Source organism: Lepidochelys olivacea (genome assembly GCF_965140295.1).
Source record: "Lepidochelys olivacea isolate rLepOli2 genome assembly, chromosome: 2".
Classification (NCBI taxonomy): Eukaryota; Metazoa; Chordata; order Testudines; family Cheloniidae; genus Lepidochelys; species Lepidochelys olivacea.
Window position 1 is genome coordinate 66,125,634 of NC_140412.1, and position 13,980 is coordinate 66,139,613.

The window sequence follows — 13,980 nt, forward strand, 5'->3', positions numbered from 1 at the left end:
TTATTCTTAGCTTTGTTTTTACCACCACTACCCACCCATGTAACTGATTAGAATGGATTCAATCGGTGTAGCACCATACTCTTCAAACCTCTGAGTCAGCACAAGGGAAACCCTTTCGTTTTTGTACTTTATAAATGTTTCAAGTTGTACACAGTTTTGGCTTCAAATGATGTTATATTACAAATAATTAATATTCATAACTGAGATAAATATTGAATTACATTATAATGGTCTCACAATGTTCACTAGTTGAAAATATAGGTGAAGGATATAATGTATTACAGACAGATTCCAATACTTCTACAACCATAACTGGGTAGGAAGAGGTCTAAAATTAGAATCGGTGATGATCATTTGCTCATTAATAACACCCCCCCTTTATAAAAATTGCAAAAGATACTTTTATCTCACATACTTTTAAACTTTATTTAATCTCAGAACCATTGCTATGTTACACTTCTCAGAGTGAGCTTTATCACTTTTGATGTTAACGTTCCCTTTTGTAGCTTGACAGTAAGTGTGGATGAATTGAGGGGGGAGTCCACGTCCCCAGATTTATGCCTCAGTCTCTGCTGGTCCATTAAGACAAAACTTGTGGCTGAAATTCTTTCCTTTAGAGAGATATATGAAGCGCGAGCTAGCATCAGTGTCACCCCTTTATTTTTGAATGTATAAATATGAAAAATAATTGGAAGTTTTCCTCATTTGCAGTCAGACCAATATTAATATTCTGCACTTTAACAAGTTTAAATACTTAAACACAGAATTTTATTTTGCACTGTTAACTATTTCATTATGAGAAAAAATAAAATAAACCACCATATTGAGTAAAGTACCAAAGCATTTCCAGTTTTGGCTTTTATCAAGATTTTCAATCTGGCAGATTTATTGTCACACCCCTTTCACAACAGACAAGATGCTTACCATATATTTAGGATTACAAGTTGCCACTGAAAGAAAACTTTACACGGTCACTGTACAACTAGGTTGAAAAACTGTCCTGCATGAAAAATATACTGAGAAATCAAGCGGTAAACAAGAAAAAAATATAAGAAAAGATCAGTCTTCATAATGTGCCATCTTAAAAGGGTATCGATTCCTCCTGTATTTTTCATTCATTATACTGTGTTTTTACCTACAGTATTCATTAAGGCAAACTGCTAATCCATTTCTGAAGAGGTGCTGTGGAAATTGTGGACAAACAGCAAACATTTGGCATTAAAATAGTTAACACATATGTAGCTTCCAGTAATATACATTAAGCATTTTTCTTGGACTTGAAGATAATGGCAGGAGAGGATGAACATGCTAACAATGTCAAAAAGGTTTAAAATTCAGCATCCAAGCAATTTCTAATAATGTTTCTGTAGTTTTCAAGCTCTAAATAGTATAGAATTTATGCAAATGCATTAAAGAATTCTAGCTTGGCAAATACACCCAAGCAGGTTATTAAACTATATATACAGAAAGTAAATGATAAATACAGAATTAAAAGAGTCCTTCTGCTTTTCTTTATAGCCTTGAAAATTGACAAAAACTTGGACAGCTCTACAATATTAAACATTAGGTAACCACAGTAGTTGGAAACCTAACTACACAAACTGATTAAAATACTCAGATGACTTTGTAGTGTTTAATACAATTCAGTTTGTAGTCAAGGGCACAAGACAACATTTAACAAAAATAATCACATCAACTGAACTAGAAATCAAATGTAAATAGATATGAATACAATCTCCAAAATCTGTCTTTAAGTGAACATTAACCATTTATTCAAAGTTATACAAGAAGTTGAAGGATAAAGTCTTCTTCTGCCGCATGAAACCAACTTACAATAGTTTCATGTCTCAGTTGAGCTGCAGTGGGGGGAGGGTGAAAGAACAAGTTAGTGGGCCCTAGTCGGGCAGCTAGAAAGTAAAAATAGGTTCAACAGCAGCCTCCACCAGCTTGTTGTCCTCCCTGATTGCCTGCAAGTGTTGCATTAGTGGCAGCGTGCTGAGGTCCAATTTTAATACCGTTTGCCTGAAATAAAAAAGTTGAATACACAGCAATTACTATTTTAAAACGTTTTAATATGCTGGAAAAGACTAAAATTAGTCCATTAATTTTTGTTTATGCACATGTCTAAAAGAAGTTCTCCTTTTACTTTCATATACAATAAACCTCAGAAAAAACTCCTATTTAAAACTGTGCCTGGATACAAATAAGGAAGTAAAATTAAGGGAAAGACATTTTCCTTCTTGTTTCAGTTTTTCTCCATTTCACTGCTATAAAACAGAACTCTGCCTGTTATCAAACTGTTAACATAAACACACAGGAAGAATAGTATTTAAATGCTATTCCACATAAAGTAGCAAACTTTTAAAAATACATATATACATTTCTAATGCACACTTAAAAGAGATGCAAAACCTCCACTGGTTTAATACAATGTACAACTTTTCCTCTCTAGACAGCATTTATTTCCATGTTGAATCAGCTGTACAGGCTAAGGGCATACGAGTGTTCTGTGTCATCAATAATTTCTATGATCCCCAAAGACATGGCAACTTGCCAAGAACCCACACACAGCGTAGCTCTTTCATTCATCAAACTCACACTTGTATCTTAACCCTCACTCCCTCAAGTGGATTTTACCTAAAAATACAGCACTTTGAGAAAAGTAATACAGTAGCTTCAGAAATTAAGCTCTTAAGGAAACTTTGCGTCACAGTAAATCTCAGATTTATAGTGCTTGGCAGTTGTTCTGCAACAGTAGTAGCCTTGGGGTTTCTGGCACTAGCTCAGTATTGACAGCAGCTGATGTGGTTTCTTTTCGCTCTTTGACTCCTCTTTAATAAAAAGCATGCCCTATGGCTCATTGGTTTTGCCCCCTCTGGGCTGGTAGCAACTTCTTGAGGAATCAAGGAGCCAGACTTGGCATTAAGCCAAATAAATAGCACGGACTGTTGGCTCTTGACAGCATATTGCAATCAAAGCTCCATAAGGCACAGTAAAGCAGTCAGCTAGTATATGAAACTCGACAGATACAATGAGCATGCCTCTTCAGACGCCCTGATTACTGTCCAATTTATAAAGCATCAGTTTCTAACTGAATGGCATCTCCTTTAAACCAACTCAAGATTTTCTGCTATATTAACCCTGAAGAATTTTGAAAAACTGAACAAGCTGCATGAAAAAAAGGATATCAACATAATGAAATATTAATTAAAATTTACAAATAATTTTTGAGACGCTGGGATCTTTGTTTTAAGAACCTATGCTTAAGACTGAAGTCCTATTTAGCTACAGGTCACACAGTTCAAGCAGCTGGAGTGGTAGTGAAGCTTCTCTCTAATGCCTTACTAATAACGTCTATTACTATAACTAGAAATAACTTTTTACTTTTTAAGCTTCCATGTGCTGAAACAACTTAATGCAGTTCTGCTAATTCCTTTGTGCCATCATCCCCAACAGTTCAGTGACTTTCATGTCCATTAAAAGCAGTCAGAAAATGACTAGAAAATGAAAGCCCTATCCACAGAACAGGTACAGAATGGTTGGTGGCAGTGCACAATCCTCCATGTGGTTCCAACCAACTGGCCTTAGCACTGATCTCAAGGGACATCTCTACGGGTGAAAGAAAGGCTATGTGCCAAGGACATCCCAGACTGCCAACAAGGGTGCCAATTAGTGCTGATTGTGCTGCTGCTTTGTGATGTGGACATTAGTCCACCGAGAACATGACTGATCCCACCAACTTACTTCAATAGGGCAATGAAGAGCTATATTAGATGATAACTTTGATTACTAACCTGTACTGAATTTGAACCAGTGATCAGATGTGAAAGGCTCTCTCTCCCTGAGCTACCCAGAGCCCTCTCACATAGTCATATTCAATATAAGGGCATATGATGTACTTGAGAATTTAAGGACATACATCACAGAGATCTACTCTGAGACAGTACACGTTGATCCAGAGAAGAAATTTTCAGTTGTTCCAAGACATACGGGTTTTTTTGGCTTTAAGAATTTCTTTACTACAGAATAAGAACAAGCCATAATCTTTACTTTGCCTACAGAAATTCCTAACAGTGGGCAGTATTTTACTCCCTATAGTAACCAGCTATGTAAATCTGGATTATTTAGTCATATTTCATGTAATTCTCAAAGTTAATTCTTCCCCCCTCAGTCTGGGAATACATGTAATTACTGGACAATTATAGGAAGGTGCCATTTGATTTATAAAAATCTAAAGAATCAGTTTCAGTGGTGTCACCCTATCTGGAGTGAATGGGTGTACTTGCTAATCCCCTGGTTGGTGGAAATTTTGATAATATGTCATCATGGTCAAGCTGGATATCATTCAAAAGCCCTTTCTCCCACGAACACAATGGTACCAAACATGACAACCCTAGAATAATTCTGTAGATAACATTTGAGAAAATGTTTAAAAATCAAAGCTTTTTAAATTATACTCTAACAGAGGTACGTCAAACATGCAGGCCTCTCAAAGTTAAATTGTGGCTCTCGACTAACAGTACTCTGTTATCAGTTAATGCTCAGAACATAATACCTGATTAAATTTTTTAATGTCACAGATTACTATAAATGGAAGAAGTACCTCAAATTTATTTGCCATTATTGTTAAAAAAGAAGCAGCTCAGTGGTATTGATTATCAGCTTGGTTTATTATGCCAAAAGAGTTGTAATGAGTAAGGCTCCATGTTTGTCACGGATTCTGTGACTTTCCATGACCTCCGTGACTTCTGCAGCAGCTGGTGCGCCTGGCCCGAGGGCCGCCTGGCCACCTTGGGCAGGCCCCGGTACAGGTGCACTGGTCACTGCTGGGGCAGTCTTGGGCTCTCCCGCCCCCCAGCAGCAGGAGTTTGGGTGTGGGGCACTCAAGGCTGGGAGATAGGGTGCGGGGCACTCAAGGCTGGGAGATAGGGTGCGGGTCAGTGCTTGGGGAGGGGGAGGGAGGGCGCCTCGCCAGAAGGGTAACAGGAACTCCCCATCCTCAGCTCCTAGCTCCATGTGCTGCCTCCGCCCGCAGGCACCGCCCCTGCAACTCCCATTGGCCGGAGTTCCCAGCCAATGGGAGCTGCAGAACCAAGGCTTGGGGGGGAGGCAGCACATGGAGCTAGGGTCGCTGCTTCCCAGGAGCTGGGTCGGGAGTCTGCCCCCACCCCACTCCCACAGGCCATTCCCCCCAGCCCCCGTGGGGCCCCCACCCCAGGTTTTAGTTAGGGGTATATAGCAAAAGTCATGGACAGGTCACGGGCCATGAATTTTTGTTTACTGCCCGTGATACAGCCATGACTTTTACTAAAAATACCTGTGACTAAAGTGTAGCCTTAGTAATGAAGTACCGGTTAAGAAGTCAGCATCCAGCCAGAAATTACTGGAATCCGTCCGGAAACAGTATGCACATAATTATATAACATAATTAATTACATTCCTAGAGTAATTTATTACAAAATCCTTGTTTTTACTTTGGTCTTGATAATTTTTAGGCATCAATTGGGAGACGAAGAGTAGCTGACTCTTTGGAGAATACCACTGCAGAGTTAAACACGATGCTCGGTGGCACCTTACTATATAAGGCTATAAGAAGTGCACCCATAAACTGAATCTGACAATGTTGGAGAGGAAGTACGTTGAGCAACAGGAAAAAGTTGAGGATTCTGGGACAAGTGTCAGCTATGGGCGAGACACCTGATAGTAGGTCCCAAAACATACATTTTGAGAACAACAACTGCTTCTTCTGCAGTAAGCTCAAAGGCAACCATTAAGCACGTTTCAACAGGTGAGAAACTACATGAAGCAGTCACTTTTAGCAAGAGCACTGCAGGGAAAGTAAAGTGGGTACATTGACCCAAAAGACACCCACGTACATGACATTGCATATCACATCCTACGCCAGAAATGTATGTAATGTGTTACACCAAGCCTTACGCCAGTAACCTATACAATGTGTTATGTCAAAAGGGCAAAGCAACAGAAACCAACACTGATTTTACGACTGCAAACTGTGCGACTCAGCTCATAAATTGCCTCAAAAGCGCTCTAATGGATGGGAAAGTGGTGGTGATGGCCAACGCAGAACTAAGTACAGTGTGCTTTGAAGGGATTGAAGAGGAACAAATGCTTAGCAGAAAGGCTCTTAAACTTATTGAAGATGAACTGTGGGATATGGATGTAGCTTTTTCAATCCTATCTGCAGAAATGCATCATAGCACCACAACTTTTTGCAGCTTTTAAGGATACCAAAAGCAGAAGAAAGCACTGATGTTAATAGTAATATTAAGACTGTTTGCAGCTGCTAAATTTATATGGAAAACTATTCTGTCCTGGAGTATATGGGAGTTTCAGGGATCCATAATGGAGGACAAACCTAAAAATATATATATATATATATACTGTGTGACCTGTTCTACCTCTTTAAGAAGTGCATCAGTAGTTTCAATGACTTCAGAACGAGTATATTAATAAGCAAGAATAGCACAAGCCTCATGTACATGTGTTTGAGTGACAGGCAGGTTTCCAACACATGCATGACAACTGTGAGACATGTAGTGGTAGATTACACATAAGTAGCTGTTGGTTTATCAATTCATTCCAAAACAGAGTACTCCACCTGGAGACTGCAATTGAAAATTAGGTTCTTTGCCATCTGCTGTATCTTAAAAGAAGTCCAAGTTCTCAACAGCACTAAATATAAAACTATCCTAGACGGGGTCTGGAGGAAGACACAATTCTTCATTCAGTTCCATGTGGCAAAGGTATCCTTTAAGTCAATGTGATGGTCTGCTATTAGAAGTGAATTAATGGGGTCAGTCCCTTCCTCAAGAGCTATCTGAACGAGCAAAAAACTCGGTCCTTTTACTAACTTCATAACTCACTCATTTTCCTATCAAGATCCAAAAATTCTGAAGCCAAGAAGTCCAGTTTTCAATGAAGTAGCAGTTACATAAACTACAGTAGAGCTTTCTACATTCACTAACCTTGACCTCACTTGGTTTGTGCAAAAGTCAGATGCACTTCAGAGGCAAAAAAAAATAATTGAGTATGGTTTCAGTTGAAGAGATAGAACACACCCTCAAATGAGTTGGAAACCCAGGACACAGCATGCCACAACATTCCAGGAGAAAGGTACATTCTCCAATATGGTCAGCCTTTAATACAACATTACAAATGGTGCCAGAGCAGAAGACCCATCCTGCCAGTCATACCTGCTAGTTAACATTCTTTATGCAGCTGGAACACATGAACAAATATATCTACATAACTGAATCAAATATGTCATGACACTAGACATGGTCCTTTACAGGTCTGTTCAACAGCAAACAACATCCTGTGATGATCTTTGTGGATGGTGGAGTCTATGTCCTGGTGAACTGTACATATTCTTTACAGCGATACATATAATTGGATCCTTTGTTGATGGCACTGGTGTTCCTGAGATCTGGGGGGGATTCTGAACAGTGATAGTACTGTAAACCAAATTCTTGAAAAGAAAATGATGTGACGCGCTATGGAAGCCCACAACTGAATGCTTGTTGCCCTTCAAAAATGCTACCTACATGTCTTCTTTGACAAGCATACTGATGTGTCTAAAGTAATTTCCCAAAGGGTTCAGGACTTGCAAGACCAGTTCCACAAATCCAATGTACATTCTGCTCATAATGATCTATTGAGCATGATGGAGAGCGGCATCATCATCATCACAGAACAGATGAAGCAATTCAATGAGGTTGAAATGATGACAAAGCCAACTTTCGGGATGGTGCAGCAATACATGTAGATCAGTGGTTCCCAAACTTGTTCCGCCACTTGTGCAGGAAAAGCCCCTGCCGGGCCGGTTTGTTTACCTGCCGCATCCGCAGGTTTGGCTGATCGCGGCTCCCAGTGACCGCGCTTCGCTGCTTCAGGCCAACACTGTCCTATCAAAATTTCCACAAATCGGAGGACGAGGAGCTGGGAGGGCGGTAAGTCCCCATGACATGCCACAAAGGGCAATATCATTGAAATTATGATTCTGTAAGATTTTTATAAATCAAATGACACCTCTCCCTTATTTTTCCAATCACTAATTTGCCCACGGAATGAGATTTTACTACATTATGCTCCCACACCACCTCTTCCACACTGGACAGCTCATGTAGTACATCTGGCACATTAACATGGTCTCCCCATTTACACAGTGGAAAATTATCTTTGAAAGCAGATGACACCATATGGGGAAGTGAATGGAAGTGGATTTTCTTCTCCCTTTTGGGGATTTATATGGTTTTGTGATGTTTCATCAATGGATAGGGCCACTTAATTCTAATCTGTTTAAATCACAATAGTAAGAGAATCTATATAAAAACGGGATGTACAAATGTTTTACTGCAGTGTGTGCAGAATACTGTAATACACGGGTTACCAAAAGTGATCCAAGGTCTTGTAAGTTTTGTGCTTTCTAAAAAAAATAAAGTAACTCACTAGAACATGCTATCAGAATACTATAAATGTTACCTCATTATTAATATCAAAGACTCCTTCTTGGATTTTCTCATAGATTTCTTTTGCTGTATTAATAAATGCCTGAAATGGAAACAATATACAATTAGATCATATTAATGAGACAAAACAAATATGGACATAACAAGATACTCTACAAAGCCCAATACTCACATGAAAGGTCAAATTCTGCTCCCACTAAAGTCAGTGGGAGTTTTACCACAGATCTCAATAAGGTATGAAGATTAGGGCTGTCAAGTGATTAAAAAAATTAACCATGAGTAATCTCACTGTTAATAATAGAATACCATTTATTTCAATATTTTTGGATGTTTTCTACATTTTCAAATATATTGATTTCAATTACAACATAGAACACAAAGAGTACAGTGCTTACTTATTTATTTTTGATTACAAGTATTTGCACTGTAAAAAACCCAAAGAAATAGTATTTTTCAATTCACCTAATACAAGTACTGTACTGCAATCTCGATCATGAAAATTGAACTTACAAATGTAGAATTATGTACAAAAAACTGCATTCAAAAATAAAACAATGTAATATTGTAGAGCCTGCAAGTCCACTCAGTCCTACTTCTTGTTAAGCCAATCACTCAGACAATCAAGTTTGTTTACGTTTGCAGGAGATAATGCTGCCCGCTTCTTGTTTACAATGTCACCTGAAAGTGAGAACAGGCGTTCTCATGGCACTGTTGCCGGCGTTGCAAGATATTTATGTGCAAGATGTGCTAAAGATTCATATGTCCTTTCATGCTTCAACCACCATTCCAGAGGACATGCGTCCATGCTGATGATGGGTTCTGCTTGGTAACAATCCAAAGGAGTGCGGACCAACGCATGTTCATTTTCATCATCTGAGTCAGATGTCACCAGCAGAAGGTTGATTTTCTTTTTTGGTGGTTTGGGTTCTGTAGTTTCCACATCGGAGTGTTGCTCTCTTAAGACTTTTGAAAGGCACTTCAGATTCTTAAAGCTTGGGTCAAGTGCTGTAGCTATCTTTAGAAATCTCACACTTGTACCTTCTTTGTGTTTTGTCAAATCTGCAGCGAAAGTGTTCTTAAAATGAACATGTGCTGGGTCATCATCCGAGACTGCTATAACATGAAATATAGGGCAGAATGCAGGTAAAACAGAGCAGGAGATATACTACTCTAGCCCAAGGAGTTCAGTCACAAATTTAATCAACACATTTTTTTAATGAGCATCATCAGCATGGAAGCATGTCCTCTGGAATGGTGGCCGAAGCATGAAGGGGCATACAAATGTTTAGCATACCTGGCACGTAAATACCTTGCAATGCCGGCTACAAAAGTGCCATGCAAATGCCTGTTCTCACTTTCTGGTGACATTGTGAAGAAGACAGTAGCATTACCTCCTGTAAATGGAAACAAACTTGTTTGTCTTAGCAATTGGTTGAACAAGGAGGAGGACTGAGTGGACTTGTAGGCTCTGAAATTTTACATTTTTGTTACATAACTGCACTCAAAAACAAAACAAAGAAAATCTACATTTGTAAGTTGCACTTTCATGACAAAGAGATTGCACTACAGTACTTGTATGAGGTGAACTGAAAAATACTATTTCTTTTGTTTATCATTTTACAGTGCAAATATTTGTAATAAAAATAATGTACACCTTGATTTCAATTACAGCACAGAACACAGTATATATGAAAATGTAGAAAAACACCCAAAATCTTTAATAAATTTCAATTGGTATTCTATTGTTTAACAGTCCGATTAAAACTGCAATTAATTGCGATTAATTTTTTAATCGCAATTATTTTTTGAGTTAACTGCGATTAATCGACAGCCCTAATGAAGATCATGTCCATTAACACATCCGAAATAGCATGTATCACACACAGCTTACAAAAACAGTGTTTTTTGTAGTAGCATATGTAGCCCAAAATCTGTCGTCCAGTAATTACTGAGAAAAGTGGTTTTTAAAATATGTATAAATTACTCTTAAATAATTTATTTCTGACCCTTATGGACAGATAATGTGGCAGATGGTTCTCCCATCCTTAATATCTTTGTAATATTCCATTCTAGATTAGAGTGCTTAGCAATGTAAAACTACAGGGTGCTTACAATATGATGTAAGGATGCTCTGCCTGTTGTACAAAACCTTATACTATCATTTAATATTCACCCAATTTTAATTTTTTTCTCTTAATTAATCTTTTACTTGGGAGGCTACAGGCAGTCATCTGAAGAGTAAAAAGCCAAAGACCTGGGCTTTTTATACTGTCTTCAGAAAACGTATCTTTGAATTCAAAGTAACGATTTAGCTATACTACACTTAAGGTCAGAACTAACACATTAGTCAAATGAAAGGAAGTTACTGGAGAAAGATTAGCATTAGTATTGAGATACAAAATGTAATCTTGCCCTATTTAGCTTTATAGGGCAAGTAACTCTTGAAAGACAATGTATAATTTAAGGTTTGATTGACAATAGATAATATCTATAATCAATATTACAAATCAAATTCTCTTCAGATTGAAACACCATCTCTGTATAATCATAAAAGGGATTCTATCTTCTGCACAAGCCCACCACAGCTGATGTGGATCTAATTCAAATATAAAAAAGTAAACAGGGTTCATGGAGAGGAACAAATCATACCTTTCCTCATTTCTACACTGGAAGCATTTGACTGCTGAACTTGCCACCAGAGCTTTGTTTCCTAATTAACAGGACTGATATGTTTTCACCTTTAAAGGCCTTACAGCTCCCCAGAGTAATCAATCTACTGCAGCTCAATTACTGCACCAAGCACACACCACAGCCAGTGAAGGAGACTTGAACGACTGCAGCAGGAGCGGAAAGATATGAATATGCATAAACTCTAAGTGGGTGATCGAATCATCACAGAGGGTCATGAGAATTTGCAGCAAAATAATGAGAAGAATTAATCATTGCAGATTCACAGGCACTTAGGAAGAGAGTACGTTTTTCAACCGTGTGTTAGAGTTGAGGAGGAGAAGAAACTGGCTTTCAGCCAACTACGAATTGATTCACATTCCTCAGAAATTGAAGTTTTCAATATAAAGAAGAAACTTATCTTTGTTTCTGATAACGGACTAATTATTGCAATGGCCCTATACACTGGACTAATTGAAAACTATGGTCAAAGCTTGTGAATTTCACACAGCTGGAAGCTCTTATGTGGATATTCACTTGTTTCCATTAAACTAGAACATTAAACAGAACCATGAAGTCCTGAAAATGTGTTATGATAACTTCATGTAAACAAGCACTTAACAATTGGCACATACAAGACGACTAGTCCTAGAAGTCACTGTCTGAGCATGCCTACCTCTTACTGTTAATTCTATTAAAATAAAAGGTAAACTATCAAAATAAGTTCCAAGGGCTTTGTTTATTTTAGACAAAGAAAACGGCATTGTAATTTATGAGCATAAATGTTACAAAATACAGTGGTAAGTCTCTCTAAAGAAAATATAGGTATTTCAAACTTAACATTCAGCAGATAACCGTTTTAGGAGTACTTCAGTCACTCATATGAAATAATCAAATGTAAAACATTTTTGTTCAGTGACCTTGGAACCCGGATCACAACCAGGGCTCCTACTCTTCAAGGTACTTAAGCATGTGCCTAACATTAAGAATGCGAATAGTCCTTTTGACTTCAATGTGACTACTCATGTGCTTCATGTTAGGCACACACTTACTGAACTGAGGCCTACAAAAGTGTGTGATTAACAATGGTAGGAAAAAGTAATAAAAATATTCTAATTCAACTGGTTATCTTTAGAAAACTTAAGTAACAGATTAACCACTTGACACCGGTGGTTCTGCAGCACCAACTATTAGTGGTAATGCACTGTGCATTAGCCTGCTGCACTGGGAAATAACCACTTCTATGAAGTTATATATTAACTTTAATCCTGATTTCAAAAAAAGTTGGATTTTCATGTACTATAACAATACTTGGTAAGTTTACTTTTTAAAATTTTCTTCGCTGGCACTGATTCTGAAAGAACTAGTCAGCTATGGAAGTGAAACACTTCATATCTACCACTAAAAAATAAAGAAACCTGCAATTTTCAGTTAATTTCCTAGAAATTCATACTTTAAGTCAGCCCATGGTTCAAACCATCAGGAGACTTAAAAATATGAGTCTTAAGAAAAACTAACTAAAAATTGTAGTTGACTCACATTAAGAGCTCTATACCAATTTCAGGATTCTATAGTGCCCCAATTAGCAAAAGAAAGTGGGTGAATTCAGCATAACTGACTTTCTACCAAAAGTCATTTATATGCTGATTGTACTATGTGAAACATTCGATATATATTTTGAAATTTCATGTGTTTATGTGACCTCCATTTAACTAAAATGTCCCACCACTATTACAAAAAATAATTACAACCAGGGATCTCCTTGTGCAAGTTTAAGCCTCAGTTTTTCATCTTCATAATTAAGCATAAAGTGATCAGTGAGATTATATGAACGGTGTTAGATCAGTCTGTATTGGAAAATTATCTGGGGGTGAAAATAAAAATAACATGATATCTCATGAATTTATGGAGCACACTGACCTTCTGATTCCCTTAAAGCAAACACACATGAATGCTTACTGGATAAGCAATATGAGAGCAGTATTTCCAACAATCCAACTCACCTCAATAATCATCTAGGATATCAACTGCAGTAAGTATCTACACTACCAAACAAGCAAGACAGGTAGCCTTTGCTCACTGGACCCTACCACTAACAAGCAGGAAGAATGAACTCGCTCTGCCTGTTACTACTGGGAGTCCAGATCTGGAGTAAGTGAATCGCTTGCATGCAGCTGTCTTAATACTTCACGAGTCCACAAATAAAGAAGAATCGATTCCTTGAGATATCTTGAGGTTAAGGCAGTAGACTGGGACTCAGGAAATCTGGATTTTATTCCTAACTTTGCTGCAGGCTGAGACACACATTGGTCAGGTCACTTAAAAGAGTGGCTTGCTTTTCCAATTTGTAAAGTGGAGATAACATCACCTCTCTACCCTAGAAGTTGATGGCAAGGCTAAATCCTGCATAGTGTTTGTGAGGGTCTCAGATGCTAAGATGAGAGCTACAGAAAAGCCTATAAATAAATGAATCAATCACTGCTGATTTTTGAAGCTTCATGAACACAAAAGTAGTGGAAAAATTAAACAGAAATACAGCAATAAAAGGAAACAAACTCTTCCTTTGCTTAAAACTAAAAAACATCAAACTGTTTTCTGTTCATGTAACATGCTGCCATCTGGTGGCCACATTAAAGTTATCAATTGTTAATTCAAATTTTCAGCTGACCGGGTCAACAATCTGAAATACTGTCAAAAAATTTATAGGTAATGTGCTATAACAATTTGAGGATAAATAATCAAGAAAATTTAAAAATAAGTTGGAATTTTAGTTAGCCAGAAATAAATGTCAGATATGATATTCATCTCTATTCAGCCAATTCCT

At 37.8% G+C, this 13,980-nt stretch overlaps 1 protein-coding gene across 1 annotated transcript in view; it reads right to left on the minus strand.

Moving 5' to 3' along the window:
* Window positions 1–745: 745 nt before the first annotated feature.
* The window catches only part of RAB2A (RAB2A, member RAS oncogene family), an 82,116-nt gene continuing 68,881 nt past the window's right edge, over window positions 746–13,980 (minus strand). Inside the window, exons 7-8 of the mRNA XM_084618091.1 lie at window positions 8,503–8,571; window positions 746–2,022 (exon numbers count right to left, since the gene is read on the minus strand). Coding sequence (XP_084474217.1) covers window positions 1,927–2,022; window positions 8,503–8,571 — 165 coding nt within the window. The 3' untranslated portion in view covers window positions 746–1,926. The remainder of the gene's footprint in view (window positions 2,023–8,502; window positions 8,572–13,980) is intronic.